This window comes from Filicampus tigris, chromosome 21, assembly GCF_054856515.1.
Source record: "Filicampus tigris isolate MCC_2025a chromosome 21, RoL_Ftig_1.0, whole genome shotgun sequence".
NCBI classification, from domain to species: domain Eukaryota; kingdom Metazoa; phylum Chordata; class Actinopteri; order Syngnathiformes; family Syngnathidae; genus Filicampus; species Filicampus tigris.
Window position 1 is genome coordinate 9,961,829 of NC_141237.1, and position 21,125 is coordinate 9,982,953.

A 21,125-nucleotide genomic window follows, 5' to 3' on the forward strand; every position below is an offset into this window, starting at 1 on the left:
AAGAAGGAATTGAATGACTGCCAGTTGCTCTACATCAAACATGTGATTAAATGGGCATCGGTCTACTGGGATGCGCAGCAGCTCGTCTCCCAGAGCAGGATAAGTGGACTCAGAAGAAGACATTTTCCAAATCGGGCATGTCTGACAGGTCTATTAAAGGTGAGGTCAAGGTGCTTGTGTTGGGCCCAAGGACTCTCTATGTCTCTCTGTTCTTTGCTTTGGTAGGCCCTCCATAATCCATCAAGTCTTTTTTATCCCAGTGAAGCAGCCACCCACTCATTTATCGGCTGCTCCCAAAGGCTGCGTCCAATTCACGTCGCCACTCTCTGATTTAATTGTACAGTTCGGGATGACTGGCTTTCACCTTCAGTTCCCACCAAGCTGAGCGCAGCTCATCCCCATTCAGTCCAATCATTCACGTTCAGGATGGGGAGAGGGAGGCTGAGGCAGAAGGCTTAGCTACGGCATAGTCGCTTTTATTCAGTGTGAATATGCCACACCTGCTAAGGTCAAAGGGCAAAACAGCAGTCACATTTTTAAATCCTTAGTGCACAAGTTTGAGAGGATTCAAATGTACCTTCATTAATGGATATAATACTGTAGATTTTTTTTAACTACAAAGCAATGAAAACTTCACATTTTCTACCAAAGGATCACTGTGCATGGGCTCTTCTATTTAAGTTTCTAGTTAACGTTCCATATCTTTGTTTGCATCTACCGGATTGTAAGGCGGTGGTCTTTGTGTTGAACAAACTCTGTGGACTGGGTAACTAGGTCTTGCTCTTTAGTCTCTTGCTCTCTGAGAATATTTAAATGGACATTCGTAACCACAGGCAGAAGGCCACATTTGAAACGATACCGACAGAATAGGAGAATGCGCTTATTCTCAAAATCCCATTAAACCTTATTTTCTAAATGTCACTGAGCACGGGAAAAAAAGATAAGAAATTGGAGAACAGCGAGCGGAGTTCCCTGTCGCTGGATAATTGGTCACTGCAAGAATAAAAACACAGTTCGAGAGCCGTTTGCGATTTAATTATCTCAAATATGACAGTCATTAAAGTGGCTTTTCCTTTGTACACCAAAGCTGAATGTTCCTTTTCGTCTTTTATCGTCCAGTGTGCAAAATTGCCAAAGTATAACTCTACTAAGACCTTTTGAGCTTTTAGGCGTGTTTATGGTATTGACCGGAGATCCAGTGTGACGGGAACACATGAAACGAAAAAGGTGAGACATTTCTGCTTGTCGGTTGTGCAGTAATCCTGAATGCTTAGCGTGTAGGCGACATGTATGTTTATTTGAAATCTGGATTTAATGAGCTGCTAGCGCACAGTCCGCAGATATCGCTGTTGTCCAACTCTCCAGTATATTGCTGATATTGAACACACGAACGTTGTCGTTTCTGAATCAAACTGTGCAGTGTAACGGATCAAAATCATTTTTGATAAATGACAAAGCTTAGTAAGATTGTAATGTCAAACTGTATTTAGACACCAGATCTGAGAATATTTAAGCTTCAGTCCAAGTGCCGTTTTAGTATACTAAGTACATTAAATGTATCCTAATTTGGCCACACAAAAGCCACGGTGTTGTTTTCTGATGTACGATACTCAAGATTTGTTACTTGAAGCGATACCAACTAAATAGGGGGCCAGTATCACCGATATGGATGCATAATACACAATACATGTGAAATTTATCTGAGCCTATCACATCTTATTTATGAATTTTCACTACCCAGGGCACACCAACAATCCTTCACACCTCTAAATAATTTCGAGTCCTCAGCTAAGCTAAGAAGCATGATTGGGGCTGTAGGAAGAAGCATGCCAGTCATTCAGTGCATGTACAGGTTGTACAGTATGAAAGGAATCTTAAGTCTTTTGTTATCTACGATATTTTACCCCATTGTGAGTACTTATAAACCCATAAAGCTTATTCCTTTGGAGACCCTTTGTCGTTATTATGCAAATGATAGACTGTCTTACTGTGCGGTAAATAAATTGCATTGTAATTAGGATTGTGATTGATTTGCATAATGGCGCGCTCACTCTGGCCAGGACTGTGTGAGACAAATGGATGTAGCTTGAATTGCGTCTCTTCTCTGTAGCGGCTGCAAAGGACAGATCAATGTTTTGACTTGAAGTACAGTTGTGTTTTATCTAACGGCTCCTCCAAGTGCTCTCTGCACTCCAGATTTAATCTCTGCAAACCGTTTCCAATTGCTTTGAAAAAGGACACCGTCTACCACACAGCTGTCGTGGGGATAAGTTATTGCTTTGCAATTTGCTAGCCTCTCCAGCTGATATTAGCAAGCTGCTACGATACAGGACCGCCCTTAAACCGGTCTGTCAGTATCCCCAAATGCATTTTACACCTGATAATAACACAGCATGTTGGCACACGGAATGGTGGTTGATAAATGGTAATTGCCATTTTTGAGCACGAGCAATCTGTTGCCTTTATTGTCTTCAATCGTTTGCCCAAGGCTACGAAATACGTTACACAGATAGTATGAAGCACATGACACAGAGCTACCCAGAAAGGATTCAGTTCTCCCACTTCTACCTTTCAATACAAAACAGGGATGATAAAACCTTACCTTAAAGATGGGCATATACCAATTCACACCTACAAAGTATGTGAGGCTTTTTTGAACACAGGCCAGAAGATGAGTCCGAAGTTATGCTAGGTACAGATTTTGAATGTTCATATCAGGTAAAGAGCTCTTCAAGGATGTCACGTCCTCCCAGTCTGTTTCTGTCTACAGGCGTTCCCTTCTTTTCCCGACACTCGGGTCAGCAGCAAGCACACCGAGAGGAGAGCCGTGGCACTCCATCTACTGAGGAGAAATGCTTTTTCTAAAAGGTCACAGCTCAATTCACGGGATGAATAACGGTGACATGCATGTGCTCGCGCGTGAGCAATCGCGCTGAGTCCAGGCGCACCTTTTCACGCTGTGCTGGGGCCAATAACGTTTCCTTCGTTCAAGTGCCATGCAGCACACAAAACAAAAACAAAGTTGCGGTGGTGTGTTATCATCTTATGTAGTAAAGGATGAATGGACGCTGTACAAAACTTTGCTATAAACTATAAAACTATGCCAGATTGCCTTGAGAGGTGTCCAGGCTAGGTCAACAGTATCATCTTACCATTGCCAAACAGAGGCACTGTTGTTGTTTTTTACATTCAAAGCTTATTATTGGAAGTTTATTACAAGACAATGGGGCTTCTTCACTTAACCGTTACACATATACTGAATAAAAACCACAATAGCTGTGGAGTTTCTTTCTTTGACTGTCATATGAGAGAACATAAGCTCTTCTCATCACGACTGTCTCCTTGAATTATAATTTAAGGGAATGGTCTGTTAATCTTGAGGGAAATTGGATTCGACCAGTGCTGTCTCTCGGGAAATTTCCACCTTTCAAACTCTTACGCCTTCTGCTTTGATTGGAAGGCCAATCTTCTGTTTTACTTGATTAGCCGATACATCTCCAGCAATGATAGTTTCCGCTTGGATACCAGTCTTTAATGCATGTAGATGTTTCATTATGTCTTACAATTTCAATTTTAGCCTTACATTCTCAGTCTTTGTAACTTGGCCGAGATGAATGTAACCAAGAAGCCTTCCCTAAAGAAAAGAACATTTCAGCCATCCATATTTTGACATTTACAGCTGACGGCCAGACCTCTGTGGGCTTAGTGGTATAATGTCCAGTGATAAACTTCTGAATAGACCGAGGGTACAAAGGCACCAAAAAACATCAACAACTGCAAATGCTAAGCCCTTTTTGTCTGCTCTACTTTGAATCATTTCACATATCTATGCGGCTGGTTCGTGTTACTGATTAAGGTAAACACGTTGGGGAAAAAGAAGAAAAGTCAAGAGAAACTTCTGAATGACTCACAATAAACATGGTTGCTGTCGAAATTACACCCAGTGCGAAGGGCGGTGGGGGGGGGGGGGGGTGGGAGGAAGTTGTTATCGACATGTTTGACTAGCTGTGTATGTTGCATGCCAAAGCACATTGTCTGCGTTACGTCAGTAAGTGCATCAGACAGCGGAGGTTAGCAGTGGTCCGATCAACCGTGAAATAAACACTCATTAACACATGTTCCCATTGATCCCACCGAAGAACAGGGCTAACATGTGCACGCCCATGCACACACACTGAATGCATGCTGGAGTCGCCACAGTAAATCCAATGCTAAACCCACTAAAGAAACAAGCGTACAAAGTGCATTTATGGTCAAAACAATGGCCAGAAAGGACCATTGGGAAAAAGTCAATATGCATGTCGTAAAAAAACACAATAAAAATAGTTGTTACATTTTCCAGAGACTGGGGCACTTGTCAGGACTGGCTCAGTAATATAGAGATACAGTATTATTTATTCAGGGAGGTAAATCTATGCTCTGATTAATACCCCCCCCCCTGTCCCGCCGCACCCCTCCCCACTTATTGTTCATCTGAACATTCATGTTGAGCACCCAGATTTGTCTAATTTTACAACAAGTGCATCAGCTGATTCCATTGACCATCTACCTCACAATTCATTTAAAACAGATTAGCTCCACATGGATGCGCGCTTGTAAATTAAAACATGTTAAGTCTCCATTATTTTTGCATGAGTGATCAGCAGCTGCTTCGGCACCTTCATTTAAATCTCTTCCCGATTTAAAACGGGGCCCCCTGTTTCCCCTTAAATTAAATCCTCATGATTGACTTGCTGCTCCGTCGTGTTCAAGTGCTCTGGGCCATTTAAGTGGCCCAGTCAGGCAAGGAGCCCCGACGTGTCTTGTCAAATCCCATATTGATGTCTGGGTGTTTACTAGCTGATGAAATGTATTGATTCCGGTAGATAAGTGGGATTGTATTCGTGTCAGCTTCACAGGAGTATTTGGCCTTCGCACCATGAAATTTGAGAGAGCAAATATTGATCTGAAATGACCTCTGCAGCTATAATACAGGATGTACCAGACTAATGGGAGCTAGTTTGCTTTGCATCACTTCACAGATCTTTATTTAGACCCTCTGAGAGCAAACAGTTTTGCCCTAAGATGATCAAATCTTCTGCTCGCAACATGGACAGGCAGACGGTTTGGGAGGACAAGCCAAGGAAATTGGCCTGATTTCAGGATCCGGAAGGTCTCAGATTAATGCCTGGCCTGTTCATCATTGAAGTCCGGCCAGGATCAATCAATGAGATGACTTGCTACTGACTACCACTTCCATAGAGCCAAGCACATGAATTAACCATGGCCCTCGCAGGACGAGAGCGAGGGTGGAGGTTGAAGAGGGAGGGCTGAGAGGACAGTGTGACAGGCTAAAGCAGATGTCAGGTTGGGATCATCCAAGATGTGGCCCGGATCATCATCATGACAAATGTAGGTCACCGTTTTCCAAGGTTAACGGCTCACAGCTTAGGTGTACGTGTGTGTGCGCGTTTGCGTACATGTGCTCATGCGTGCGCTGTCGGGGGTTCAAAGTTGCTGAAGCAAGGGACCGAGCGGTACCCTGGGTTCACGCTGTCAGCCAGGCTAATGGAGAGCGCCGCACTTGGCCGCCCGCTGAGTGACAGGTGCCAAGCGAGGCCTCCATCAAACGGGCGCCGGGTCGACGCTGCTATCTTACTAACGCCGGCGAGGGATGATGACACAGGGATCGCTCACTCGACTAATGCTGACACACATGGTGCATGCACACACTCCCCCGGCCTGTCACTCAATGCGGAGCGTAGGCCGCAAGATGAGATGGTCGAAAAAGTACCTTGACTCATACAGGCCAGACAAGAGGGTCAAGTTGCGTCTTTGCAATCGGAGTCTTCATTATCTGGGCCATTTCATGCCGGTGACTTATGACCCATACTGGCTTACGTCCACGAAAGAGCAGAGTTTTTGATGTGATTGTCAGATTGCTTTGCGCATTGACATTGGCGGTGTATCTTCACCCTACTCTAGTTGAAACGCATAGCAGAGATCAAATTAGTAATATTTTAGATCATGCAAGGACAGTTAAAAAAAATCATTCACACATTGATGACAGAGTATCAGCAGCCAGTGCAAGATACTCAGATTCATATTCAGAATCTGAATATCTTAATAAGCCATTCTTCCACGTGAGCTAGCCCATTTGTTTGTTTGCACATCAGGCTACTTTCAGGTTAATGGCGAAAGAGAGGAACGAAACTATCGTTTGCATTCTTGGGCAATGGCAAAAGAGCAATTAAGTGTGCCATGTAAATTGTCTATATTAGTTTTGCTTAATTCTGCTCAGGAACCAACAAAGATTAAAAACACTACCTTTACTTTTACGCTCACTAGAGATAAATAGCAAAGCATTTTTTTTTAGTGTAATTTTGGGGAGGAAGCCAATGACCGAGGTTATTATTTAAGCATACAAGACTAATGATACTCATATTTGCATGGCCGGAAGGCCAGAATATGTCGTGCCGTGAGAACGGCTCTGTAATTATAATGCAGGCCAGCTGCCGACAGCATTTCTGACACACATTTGTACCCGACATGTCTATATGTCACCAAGTCAAACACAAGCCAGGCAGAGCGTTTCTAATCTTTTATCAGCCTGTCAGCGCTTGGATTTGACCTTTCGCTTTTGTCGCAATAGCAAAACCTTTATTAAAAGTACCGGTACATGCCATTTTAAGGAGCTATTTAACAAAATTTCAGTGAAAAAGAAAAACGTGTCTCTATGTTTTTGTACAACTGAAGAAGTTAATTCTCCATAAAAAGTAGGATTGGTCTACAAATTGTAGGCATTCATATTCAGTTCCACTGTCCTTCCCACAAGCAGCCTGGCGATTCACTTGAGTATTTTTTCTAATTTCCCTAGCAGTCATGGCTATATTGACAAGTAAAGAAAATAAGGGATATGTTTGGATTGTAGAAACAGGGTGCTAAAAAGGAGATCAAATGTGATAGTTTGGACAAAAAGATGTAATGCACGAGGAATGCTGTGAGGGTTGAGAGGAAGAAAAAAAAGTAAGGTCAATGACGAAAGAGGAACCAAGTTGTCACCTTATCTGGCACCGTGTATCGGGTTCCTGGTAAAAGATGCAGCAAGTGACAGAATGAGACCGGCTCAGTCAAGCAGGCCAATGAGCTGTTTGATTTAAGTAATTGAGGTCTCAGAGGGAAAGCAGGCTCATCACTAGGAACCAGACCAGCTTCGGGACTCGCACGTTAAGCAAATGAGACTCAACAGTTTAAGTAGCCGGTCTGCTTAGCAGTCCTTTTCATACGCTGGTGAGCTCAACAAATTCCAATTTTTGGTTTAGTAATTCAATGTCTCTTTATTAGATTGTATTGTCAGAATACAGAAACTTATAGCGGAAGCCAACCCACTCATATTTTTTCCCGGAATATGTTCTATGCAGGCCTACTAGTCTAAACATGGCATTCTGATTAATATTGCGTTTGTGGAATATGAGATATCCACCCGTTTTTCGCTAGCTCAGGGGGCGGCCATTTTGTCACTTCTGTCGACCGATGATGACATAGAAGTTGCTCAGGGCTCAGGTAACGATCAATCATGGCTCAGCTTCAGAAAACAGGTGAGCCGTGATTGGTCGTTATCTGAGCCCTGAGCAACTTCGATGTCATCTTCACGACAGAAGTGACAAAATGGCCGCCCCCCTGAGATGGCTAAATGTGGTTGCAGTTTGCTGCTTAATTTATATTCCAAAAACCCATTTCAACTCTTGCGCCTGCATTTTTTCTGGAAAAAAATATATTTGGGTTGACTTCCCCTTTAAAGGACCCATGGACATTGTTATATAGTAAAGTGATCATGTTTATCATGGTGGTTTTATGAATCTTGATGTAATCTGCACTGTGACTGATGTTCATATCAATCAATCAATCACATTTTATTTATATAGCACTTTTCATACATAAAAATGCAACTCAAAGTGCTTTAAAACATTCAAAGCAAAACATAGAATTATCTTCAATCAAAAGAAAAGATAAATTATTTAAAAGTTGTTGAAAGCCAAACTAAAAAGGTGTGTCTTGAGCTTCCTCTTAAAAATATCAACAGTCTCTGCAGACCTGACATCCTCTGGCAGGCTATTCCAAAGGTGAGGACCAAAATGGCTGAATGCAGCCTCGCCATGCATTTTGGTCCTCACCCTTGGAATAAATAAAAGGCCGGCGCCAGAGGACCTCAGGATCCGCGAGGGCTGGTATGATAAAAGCAAATCAGATAAATAAGATGGCCCAAGACCATTAACACATTTATAAACTAATAAAAGTACTTTAAAATCGATCCTGAAACACACAGGGAGCCAATGCAGCAATTTCAAAACTGGCGTAATGTGCTCCCGCCCTCTGGTTCTCGTCAGCACCCGCATAAAGAAGCACAACATTAAGGAAGTCCACAGGCAGACAAAGGCAGTGCTGTTAACACCCAGGTTCATTTTGAAAAGTGAACCAAATGCAAGGAGGACATAGCTTCCATTCTTAAAGGCTATACAATAATTCATACTTGGAAATGCCCTTTTTATTGCTCAGTCAGCAGGATAAGAGGCCCTTTCTGGTGTCATATTATTTGGAGCACTGCAATATGCCGCAAGCCAAGATGGAAATGGGCAAGGGAGAACTCATAAAATATTAGCAAGACAACAGACATTTGTTTTCTCCATTCACATTTCACACCCAAAATGGTCATGGCACAAACCAGGAAGTAGTCTGCTAATGAACAAACACACGAAGCAACACAAACATGGCGCTGAGATTTTAGTTATGAAGGATCACGATAGCATTACTGAATGTATAACCAAAAATGAAGAAGCATTTTGCCATAAATCCAAGAGCTTCGACATCCAAATAATTATTTTATATAGCAAAGCAAATAGCTGCTTTTTTTTAGGTAGGTGAATGTATGCTTTTGATTTGTTCGCTGAAAGTCTTTCACTTCACCCCAAGGGATGAGTTCAAAAATCTGAAAACATATGGAAGAAAATCCAATATTGCAGCAACAGAGAAGGGTTTGATACCATTTTAATACTGTAAAAAAGACAGGGGGGACAGGGGGAGCGATACATTCCACTGTAAAAGAAAGAACAACCGACGGCTGGCCCAAGAGGGGGCTGGAATGAACAGAATGGAAAAAAAAGGAGGCCTCGAGGAGCAGGTCCGTGACCGCATCTCATCATGATGTTGCCGTCAGCCTGTAATTGCTCCAATTAAATTGGTCTCTCTGCATATATTTCGGGATAGTGGGAGTGTGATAGCTTGTAGCGCTTTGATTGACATTGTGATAATTGTTTAATTGCACTGGGCTTGAGCTTCATGAAGACTTCACCTCATAATGGCCTCTTCCCTTCCCATCGAAGCAGGGGATGGATATTATCCCATTGACAGTATCATCTATTGTACACTTCAAGACAAGTCTGTTTCTTTTTTTTTTTTTCTTTTTTCTTTTTTTTTTTTAGTGTCGGCTGTCTAATTCGGGTCAGAGCTTAGGTTGAAACGTTAATTTCTGTAAGTAAGTAATTTCTGGGCTGTCGGGAAAGACAGGAGAATTTGTCGATAGGAGATATGTTAGACTTCTAGAGGTCACCAAGCTCCACCCCTCTCATCATTTGATGTCTAAAAGCAGTCATGCTGATCACTTAACACTTAATGACGTTATAACTCTTTCTGGTTGACAGCAAAGTAGCCTGGTTGAAAAAGAAAACTCACACAAAAAAAAGCACAATCACTTTCCTAGCATGTTGCATCTTTAACTCATTCACTGCCATTGACGTATTTATTTGTCTTTTCACAGTCCAGCCATTCAAGCCCAGGAATTTATTTACATTTTGTTCAAACGTTAGGATAAAAATCGTTCTGAAAATGTCTGGCAGCGAATATGTTAATGGCACTCTATGAACCTGTAATACCAGGTGTTGAAAACCATCTGATACTTCACACACCGAGGTGTTACGGTACTTTTGTTGGGACAGGTTATACATCATTAAAATCATCCGATCAAGCCACATGTCCTGTTTGTTTCAAACACTTACAAACTTTAAATTTTCCATGCACACACAGTATGCTTTGGGCCATATAGGCCTACTCATAAAAATTGCCTCTCTCAAATTATGAACTGCAGCTCATACATGGATGACTAATCCTTAATGTTTCCGAGAAAATGCAGTGTGCAATTTAAACAAAAATATAATCTACACCTTCTTTTGTAGCTAAAAACATCTACATCAAACAGTGACATTCTATACTACCTAACAGCAGATATGATTTTTATGTTTGTTTGACTTTTATTCAGTGAAAACAGATTGTCCAGGTAAAGATTCATTCATCATAATACCTTCAAATGTGATGACAGTTTGCAAGAAATGCATAGAGGGGATCTATCACATTCCTGACATTTTGTACGACCTCATTTTGACTTTCCTGAAGAAAATGTGCTGTCAAAACAAAGGCCTAAAGCATGCTGTATATTATATATGTTTTTGGCAGTCAAATACTCCACACTGTTGAGATTTTTTTTCTACTGGATAATTTTACAACAGCGCCTATGCTTGGCAGCACAGGAATGATTTAGAATGCGTGTACCCTGCGCTTCATTGTGCGTGCATTCCCTGGCCGTTTGACTGTAGACGGCGTGTATGCTGTGTTCTCCTCTGAGGTTTATTTATTATGCCCACTAAAATGCTAAACAACAGTGCACGCACCTGCACCGTGTTTGTGTCATATACGCCGTGGTACTGATTGTACCTATCAATGTCTAATGGGAAACCAATATCCACAAATATCAATCAGCTCAATGAACAGGCGTCAGCTGGCGCAAACATGCAAATACAACTTAAGAATGAAGAATACATCTGTCCAAACAGGAGCATGAGCCTCTTAAATATTTAAGCCTGCCTGTAGCTGTATTGAATTGCTCTGCGTGAGTGAGTAAGTGAGTGTGTGTCAGGTGATCAGATATCCGTGACTATTTTGAAGACAACATAACCTGGCACGTAGTTGGCCAATGCGCCGACGACAGACTAATGAGCGATGATTTACGGGGTGCTACGTCTCACGTACGTACTAAAGACCCACACGCTTGCATCCGTCTCTCGCGCTCAAGTTTCTGCAAATACAGGAACCTCTGTACTTGAATTTATTGGTACCTCTATTAATAACGAATTAATTAGTCATCTAGGTATAGACACTGACCCTGTTAAATCAGGGGTGTCAAACTCATTTTTGTCGCGGGCCACATCGTAGTTATGGTGTCCCACGGAGGGCCGTTGCAACTGTGAACCCATAGAAATGTATGATCACCTTATATTATCACATATACACAACCAATTGGTGGATAACTACTTTTTAAATCAGAAGCCAGTAAATAGTTTGTTCAACTATTTTTCAAGATATTTTAAAGGAGGGATTGGTAACAAATGTTTGCAATATCTCATATTTAGTGCTAAAAGTGAAGACAATTTGAAAGAAACGTCAACACACATGATTTGCCTTTGCGGGCCACATAAAATGAGGGCCCGGGCCGGAACTGGTCCCCGGGCCTTGAGTTTGACACCAGTGCTGTAAATGATTTGGATTTAATAACAAACAAGTACATATTATTAAGCAAAATGTTATTTTCTATAAATCTCTGCAAGTACTTACAGTACATTGTCAAATGATCAGTTCTATAAATCACATGGTGTCACTGGTGAGCTATTTTTAGAACAGGTATTCAGGGGCTGGTGCCTGTGGGCATCTTTAGAATTGACGTCTCATGAGATTTACTATGCCACCACATATGTTTTATTTATTGGATTTTGGGGATTTATTTTTCCCAAATTTCCATTGACTTCTAAAGTCTCTTTTGGGGCGTTGGGCTTTCCAGTTTCCTCTGTACTCTGTGTAACAGCTGATTCACCAACACTCACAATCTGACGTGTACAAAGACACACTAAACTGATTCTCACAACCAGCCTCCCACCCTCTCCCCCATTATCACTTACTGCTCACGCTTGCGAAGACTCTTTGGGGCTACAGGTTGCACCCACTGAAAGTCACGACAGTTCGCGCTTGCGCCGAACTGTGATCTACCGCAGCTGTTACATGTTTTAGAGGCTCCGAGAATAGAATAGTGACATTAACTAGAATGTGTCGCCGTTCATGCAGCGATGAAGGAATCCAAAGAGGGAGCTAGTCGGATGATTGGATGTAGATAACTCCCCATGATCTAACTAAGAGGGTTTAAGCTGAGATTTTTCGAGCATTAGTGTTCATGATAGCTGTTTGTACATAAATCACCTGATGCTTAGATTTTACAGCTTCCTGTCAGGCCGCCCGCAGAGTTTGTGCTATGTAATATATTACCAAGGCTGGGTGCGGGAACCGATAATTAAAATACATTTTTCACTTTGACAACTTGATATGTTGAGTCATGCTGTATTGGTTATGGATCATGGTTATGGATGAATAGGAGAGTAAAATATACTTGCGTGATTCCAGGCTCAAGATGTATGGGGATGCAGAACGCATGCATATAAACATTCCCATTTCCGTTGAAGTTCTTCTTTTAAGTTTCTATTTGAGGAACATTTCAGGACGTAAAAGGGTTTGTGCACTGCATCTCTCTGCATATAATATATTTTATATTAAATGCAAAGGAAGCAACCTTGAGCAGAGAAGACCTGACTTCCATCTCCCACACACAACAACAACAAATTACAAAGCCCAAAAATTCTTCAGAAATCTCTGATAAAAATTCTTACAAGTTCCCTACGGGGGATCTGGAGAAATGTGGAAAAAAAATCCAGGAAAAGATCGGCAAATAGCCGAAAGTAATCATGTGGTCTGGAACCTGGGGGTCCAAAAATATTTTGGGGGGGCAGTGCCCCTGTGGCCTCCAATCTAGCTCCGCCAGTGGTTGAGCCAACAAGTGACCAGACATATAAATGTGCTGAATAAATCTGTCGATCACATACCTGTTGGTGGATTATGTTTTTTCATCATATCAAGTCTTTATTTTGTTTACACAATATAGAACAAAGTGTGATTGTATCTTTAAGGATGGCAGCATTGCTAAAGGCTTGTTGTCAGGTACAGTGAGGTGAATGGAAGATAATCTGTGTATGTGGGAGTGACTTTGTCTTGAAATAAATAAATAAATATATATATATATTTTTTTTAATTTCGTCCTGCACCCATATTCCTAAAAGTGTACATCGGGTGGTGGTTGCTTCCTTTCGGGATTTTGTTTTTCATCCTAATCGTGGTGAATGGTGTCACCGATGGAATCCAGCCCAACCCCCCACCCCAAACAACCAATTTAAAGCTTTTGCTCCTCAGGCAGAGGGATGCAGCTTTTTAGTCATTTCTTATGTATGTGTACATTCAAGCAGATATGGATTGATGTGACAGTGAGCACGTCACTCGTGGTCGAACCTCCCCTCAAGCTAAGCAGTGGAAAAGTGGGGGTGGAAGAAGGGTCAGAAATGAGTCGCAGAACAAGACGAAGAAAGCGATAATAAGACAGTTTGGATGTGGATGTGAAGGCTTTGTGTGAGTAAGCATCCATCTTGAGTGGACGGAACATAACAGCTGCAGCAAGCTGAGCTTCGGGCTCGTGTTGTTACATTCTGGTATCTATCACACGGCCTATAAAACTATGGCTGGTGACACGCTGCGATAAAGCGCCGCGCACACACACATTGCCAGTTCACTTTGTGTTTGAAAGTGTCCGGTTAGGAAAGAAGCAGCCAGGAAACCGCAGTTGTATGCAAAGGTGTATCGTTAGGTTTTTTATGGGATTTAGGTCCGCCATATTTATATGGTATCGCTCCAAGCGGAAGTTGATGGACTGATGTTAAAGAGAGAGACCAACACACACACACACACACCCACGTACACGCACACTTCTTAGCTTTCTTTGCTTTTCCGGACAGCAACACTGGGGAGATCTTGATGTTACGCAATTACATCCGAACATGTTGAGAGGGAGTGGGTGAGAGATGGTGAGGAGGGCAACGCAGCCTCCTACCGCATACAAAACGACAAAGAAAATGAGAGACGCAGCAGTGCTTGTCAATAAAAATCATCTATAGTAAACATACTCCACCAATATTTGAATATACAGCTGGCTGGGTTCGATGCAAATACCTTAAGTCCTGCCTCCCACCTGTTCATCGCCAGCGCCGTTGTTTGACGATGTACAACCTGCAAATTTCCCATTCAAATAAGCGTCACTCATAGCCTAAAGTCGTACATTCGATTGTAACTTGAGCAAGTTGAAAGCTCGCCACCTGCTTCTCGAAAACACGAGACACATTTGTAAAACTAAAGGCCTCCGCTCAAATACAAGGATAGAAACAAAAGCCATCCAATGTCCCTGGTCCCGATTTGAGGAAAAACATGTTTGTTGCTTCCAATTTCTCATTAAGCATGATGCATCTGTTTCATGAGTCAAATAACGACGCAAAGAACACACCATGAATATGAGAATGATAATATAATAACGGTGTTCCATTGCAGCACACAATAGGGCAAATGGCGTTAATTGTGTGTCTCAGCCAGGTGCGACAATACGACGGGTTTATTGAATGCCCTGTGGTTGATAATTAAAGCTGTACACAATGCAGCATAACAAGCGGATAAAGACACTTGTAGGACATAGCAAATTAGACTCATCGAGCCTCTCTCACGCGGTTCAACTTCTCAGTATGGTTAATAACAGTAATAAAAATAAAAGATAGCTGATTGCTGTGAATTGAAAACACTATTCAGTCATAGGCCCTTCGAAGTACTCAGCCAAAGTGGCAAAAAAATAAATCAATAAATACTTCAACGAATTACAGATTACACGTGCATGTTGTGAGTTTCACGATAGAGAGTCTTTTTCTCTTGAAAGGCTCGGCAGACTCAATTTGTGGGGCTCTCCATGTGTGCAGCGGTGACATTTCATCTGTTAATAACAGCGTATGTGACATGAGCCGAGTGGGTTGTGGGAGGGATGCAGCCGTCAATGCTGTGTGTGTGTGTCTGACACCACAGTCTCACTCGGTGGCTTTGGTGGGAGCACCTAGACGGTGGGACTATTGATCCGTGCCATCTCAGGGACTGAGGGGCTTGTAAAAGATCCTAATAGCATTTCCAGCTCTTACTGTAAAGTCACAGCTATGCAACATTAATGTCTGGCGTTTGGAGTGTTTTTTTTTTTGTTTTTTTTTTGTTTTTTAGGGCATTGTTGACAAATAGCCTGTTGGCCCACATGTTCCATGCTTTACATTATTTGTGTAACGGCTGGACACATGTTTTCATCAGATTTAATAGGACGCGTCTGGATTTGACTTTACAGTGGGAGTTAAAAATAGACATGAACAAAAGTTATTGTAGCCAGAGAATCAAATTGATATAGTAACAGTTTCAAACGGCTTGATCAGTTTTAACCTGCTGCACACTTTTGTCAGGTCTTGGGGAATTCAAACTGCACACGGATAAAGTGTACAGTGTATGTCAACTTGTATTTGTGGTGAGAGTTGAGAAATTACCACCGTCAAGTGAGAAGGTGAGAGAGACTGTAATGTATGTTCCTTTTGGTTGTCAGGAAAAGCCTACTAGAACATCGATGATCAATAATGTGCTTGTCTCGCTGAAAGTAGTCCTGTCAAAAGTAAGTGAGCGATTATTATTGTTATTTTTTTGTTTTTATACACCGCGCGCAATATACATACTACCTGGCCACTGCATGCAAGCATTTTTACTGGATTTCTATGGAAATACCATCCAACAAAATTCAGTGCAGCTCTGCTTACCTTTTGACAAGAACATAATAGCAGGGAAGTAATGCCCATGGGGGGGGTGTTGTTGTTTTTGTGCCTCTGCATGATTGCGTTTTTGACAGAGTAGTCACTTGAAAGTGGCTGCGGTTCTTCACCAAGCCTAGCTGATCTTGTCATGGGTGGTGTTTTTGGAAATCAAATCAACCCATCTGTTACGGTTGAACAGTTTTTTCGACTGTATGTAATTATTTTCAGGACCGTGCTGTGAATCATTCGCGAAATGGTCGATTACGGTTTTGAAGTCATATTTTATTTTTAATACAGCAGTTGATTTATTTAGTCGTCAGCCGTCTGACTACTGGTTAATTTTTCTTGTACGCTAATTACTTTTTTTCAGGGGTGGCAAAATGCAAGATATCTGACGAACTTCACCATCCCAGAGTCTAGTTGCAACTGAATTCCCAATTCTCAAATCATTTCCCTAACACCCCTCGAGAATTCAACTTGTTGCAAAGTTCCCCAGGCCTCGGTAAACACAACTAGCTGTCCCATCTTTTATTTAGGACATGTTCGCTCTGGGAACCCCCCCATCTGGCCCCTTAAATCAATCTTCCACACCGCTCAGCCGTATCGCCATTACTTCTAATTTTCCAGCAACTGGGTGCAAGATGAGGCATCCTCTGTGTCACATGAAACAGAAATACACAACAATGTGCGCTACGTGGACTCTCAATGGGGAAAGTGCTTAACGATCCAACTTCCAAATTGGCCACGCAAACGCACAGCGCAACATGTGGTTATTTGTCTCCATTACGGCTGAGGAAGGCTGACGAATTGTTGTCAGGAATAGTTTGCTCTTCAACTGCTTCTAATCCGGCAACAATCTAGAAAAAATGTGCTGGGCTTCAACTTGATATCAGCCCGTGTGTATGTGGTGTGCTTGTGAATGTGTGTGTGTGTGTGTGTTACTTGTTATGTTATATCACTCATCAGAGGACAGCTGCTGGCCCGTATCTTAGGCGCAAGTGTTTGCAAGTCCAATATTAATAGTCTATATGACATTTACTCAGCGAGGAGTCACTCACAGACATATATATATATACACACTTAATTTATTTTTCCATTTGCTATTCCAGTGCCGTGCCACTCTCCGACTTGGTGTTCTGATGTATCCTAGTCAAAGTGATGATGATGCTCACTGCCGTCCACTCGTGCGTTTCTCTGTCAAATCGCCACGTGTGTGTGTTCTGCCACCTAGTGGTGTACAAATACTTGTACCATCATGAATGGATATCTTTTAGCCAGACATGAAACAAGTGGGAAAAGACAGACTGTAATATTGTGTGTTATTGCTATGAATGAATATTGTTATGTGTTGCAAATCATATTTTATAACAGAAACTTCAAGTGTACTATCCTTTCATTGTTTTATGACTGACACATTTGAGCAACGAGGAAAGTGCGATGGTCAACTCTACATGAGTGCTGTGATTTGAGGTCTGGGACTGTCCCCGTGTTTAAGGATGACGTTGCAGAGGGAAAAATCTGTAATCGAGTCATTCCCAGTCACACGGAGTGTGAATGCGTGTTGCTGACGTCTTCCCTGACTCCACTCTACAATAACAATGAGTAAAAAGGCCCTTTCCGTGTGCTATATTTAGCCTGAGAAAAACAGAGGGCCCAGCGCAATGTATTTATTTTAGATGCCCGTATTTCTACCACAAGGTTTGATTTTTTTTTTTTTCCTTTAATTTAAGTTTAAACAGACAAAACATAAAGTATTGTATAGTTGGAAGACAGGCACACGCATACCACAAAAACTGCACTACCTGTGGAAGAGTTTTGAAACGTTTGACATGTTTATTCATTTCAATTGATGACACTGCTCTGTATTAAATAAAACACAGAAGGTCAAACAGCTCCATCTGGTGGGCATTGTCCCTAATGCAAGTTGCTGATCAAAACATTTGATGCTCAATGAAAAGAAAAGTCTGCTTCTTCTTTCTAAGATAATCAGTCGATCAATCAATGAACGATGTTGCTCTCTCGTGATGATCCTCAAAAATTTCTCTTAAATTTGTGTCATTTACAATAGTCCTGTACAATATTATTTGAAATTCAGTGTCCCTTTTTAGTTATGCATTTCCATTCATTGTGAACATTATTTACCATTACTGACTAATTAGATACATACAGGCTTTGTATATAGTAAAATGATCAGTATCCAGTATCAGATTGTTTCCAATCTTGTTTAAATGGTTCAATGCAATGTTTCGCCATCCATCTATATTCTGTTCCTCACATAATTATGATCATATGCTCAGGGATTAGCAATGATACTAAATAGAGCTACCTTACCTTATTTCTTTGCCAAATCCTTTGTCTTTTCCAACTAACAAAACGGAACAGATGGTCCAGTTTGAAGATTTGCCTTCTAGTTGGCCTTCTAATTGCGGACACATCGTCGTATGATCACCAGCTCACTGGACCTCCATGAAAAGTTTGCCCTCTGCACTTTAAAAAAAAAAAAAAAAAAAAAAAACGTGTTTGGAGCGTTTTGGTAATCTCCTCTGGCTTTTGAAAATCAGCCTCACTGAATCAGATTACCATCTGGTACACACTGAATTGGAATATATCCAAGGGGATCACTTAGATGAAATGGCAGTTGCCCTCTGAACCTCAAAGCTCACTTCATGTCCAATGCTCTTGGAAAAATACCGTAGGGAGACAATCGGACAAAACGGACATGTTGGGGTTTTTTTAAATACGGGGGTACCTCGAAGGTCCAACTGTCTCTTTTGCGAAAGTTATTCAATATTTTGTATTGATTACAATGATTTATTAAATGCTTCCTAAATGAAGTAATGTTCCAGGTCGAATCAAAACCTTCATGAAAACTTCACATTCTTGTCTTGAGAATGTTTTTTTTTTTTTTTAATGGTGTTGAAAACAAGCTAAATAAAAAGCAAAAAACATGCAGGGATAACCCTTGTTCAACTTTAAAGCTTCCATTGTTTGCCCTCAACATTTTAACACCAAAGTGGAAAGTTGAAAGACACATTTCAAGAATTTTTTTTATCCATAATAGTCTACTGCTATTTATTATTATTATTGTCACGTAACCTTGTGATTGAATCAGGGCATGCCGGCTTTAGGAGTTGCACTATTGCAGTAACACCTTCGGCTATTAAAACGGCAACATCACAGCTGTTGAGGGAATCTAGGCATGAATCGAGATGACCCAGAAGCTCGTGAATGAATATGAGCCTCACATGAGCACGTAGGCGTGCACGCGGACACATGTACACGCACACACTCTCTGCGAGATATAGCCAGATGGTGTAATCCTTTCGCTTTTCTCCGTGTTTCATATTTCCCCCCTCCTTTGCGGGGATTATGCCGCCGTCCAATCGGATCGCGGCTCGTTCGCCGAGCTATGATGTGATGCGAATGAGTGACACGCTGTATGGTCCTCGGATGTAAGATTTCCATGTTGCCCGCCGTGGTTCGTACTTGTGGAGTTGATTGCTTGGCATCGCCATGCAGGTGAGAGACATGAGGCAGATATGCATATAGTTTTTTTTTGTTTTTTTTTACACACAAGGTGTAATTAGGAAAGTTAGCTCGCAGGAATTCTGCCCATTTGGCGACAAGGTGCCTGCACTTTGACGTTCCATTATGCGGCAAAAAAGCTTTCACTGATTGCAATCGGTTTTAAGTGAGCGTTCTGTGTGTGACCCCCGCAGGTCAGTGCTTCCTATGTATGGTGGATGTGGTGCCCGTGAAGAACGAAGATGGCATGGTGATCATGTTCATCCTCAACTTTGAGGTCATGACCGAGGAGACACTGCGGGACGGCAAACAGGAGCTCAACCACCGCCTTCCCACCTGGCTCGTCACAGGTAACTCTCGGCTTGACTGTTGCTTGCACCTTTTACTGAAGGGGCAGAGATAGAAAAATGAAAATAATACTTTGGTCCGCAGTTAAAGGTGGCCGCTAGAAAGATTTGATTGTAGCCTAACAACACTCACCCCACATTTATCTGTCACGCCAAGGCATTGGTAGCATGACTCATAGTATTGATTGTTTTGCAAAAAACGAAATGTTACCGGTTTGATGTTGTTGGTTTTTTTTTTATGTACAACCAATTAAAATGGATAATTAAATTTGTTTAGAGGCATAAGATGGGGCCAGGGAGGGATGATTTCCCCTTATAACAAGTAACAATTCAACATTCTTAAAAGTCATACAACCTCCACTTTTGTGTGAAAAAAAAGCAAATAATTGTCTACGTCATTGTCTGTTGTGTATGAACCTCCAGTCTCTTCACTTCTGATATTTTTCTAATTACTGTGGTTGTTAAACCAGCTGCTTTTACAGTTAAATGTATCCCCCCAAAAAATCATAATTTGGGGTAACCTGTTCCGCTCAGTGGAAACGCAGCATGCATCCAGTCGGAAATAGACAAGCGTCAGTGTAATCCACCTTGATCAGTGCTCCACACATCCAACAGGTGGCCTGATATTTGCAAAGTAATATGATTTATTTGAATCCCATTTTTTTTTTTTTTAATCACTTTTGACAGAATATTTGTTCTGAACTGTCTCTGGACTCAATGTTCTATAATGTTTATGTTTTTAATCAAGTCATGCACTGAACTTTGGAGATAAATTGTAATCAATGTCGGTGTCCTAAATTCCTCTTTAAAGCCTAGTTGGGCTCAACATGATCCCGTTAAAATCTCCTCTCCGCGTCACGCTCAAGCTCTCCTTTCTGTGTATTTTTTTCGCCATAAACAAGCGGTCGCCTTCTTGTCCTCTTCATTAGGTCGCCCCAGAGGCTTCAAGTTGCGTCTTCCCTTGCTGCGCTCCCTCTCCAACAGTAAAGTGTCTCTGGATGACACGGAGTCTGGTCGGATCCCCACCGCGACACCTCTGCCACTGCACCCGGTCGGCCACTGTCACGAGTCACTCGGCTTGGGGGAGTTCCTGCCCCTTCCCCCTTTACCGCCAGATCACTCGGAGCAAATCAGTGAGAGCAGGTAGAGCTCAAAGATTTATTTTCATGAAAATGTTTGAATTTGTGGTTTCTCGCCATTTGTGCGGTCAACGGACTGTGTGTGTGCCCTGCCGCTAATAGAGAAAATGTACATTTATATGTCCCCCCCCTAAAAAGGTTTATAATTGCCTTTTGAGTCCTAACATGGTTCGTTAACACCAAAATCTCAAAAAAGCAATACTTTGTATATTAGGAAGGGCTACGGCAAATAGGTGAGTTTATAGCAAATAACGCAGAGTAGGTTCCCCAAAAAAAAAAAATAAAATCAGTGAACAGGTGAATTGGCAAATAGCGAATCATGAATATGCTGTTATGTAATA

At 41.7% G+C, this 21,125-nt stretch overlaps 1 protein-coding gene across 3 annotated transcripts in view; it reads left to right on the forward strand.

Annotated features, from left to right (window-relative positions):
• Nucleotides 1–21,125, forward strand: part of kcnh2b (potassium voltage-gated channel, subfamily H (eag-related), member 2b) — a 137,920-nt gene that overhangs the window by 53,889 nt on the left and 62,906 nt on the right. The window contains exons 1-3 of one of the 3 annotated variants that reach the window (XM_086020643.1): nucleotides 19,209–19,292; nucleotides 19,493–19,648; nucleotides 20,575–20,788. In XM_086020643.1, the coding sequence (XP_085876769.1) occupies nucleotides 19,510–19,648; nucleotides 20,575–20,788 (353 nt within the window). In that variant the 5' untranslated portion in view covers nucleotides 19,209–19,292; nucleotides 19,493–19,509. The other 2 variants (XM_086020644.1, XM_086020642.1) reach the window with 2 other exon arrangements.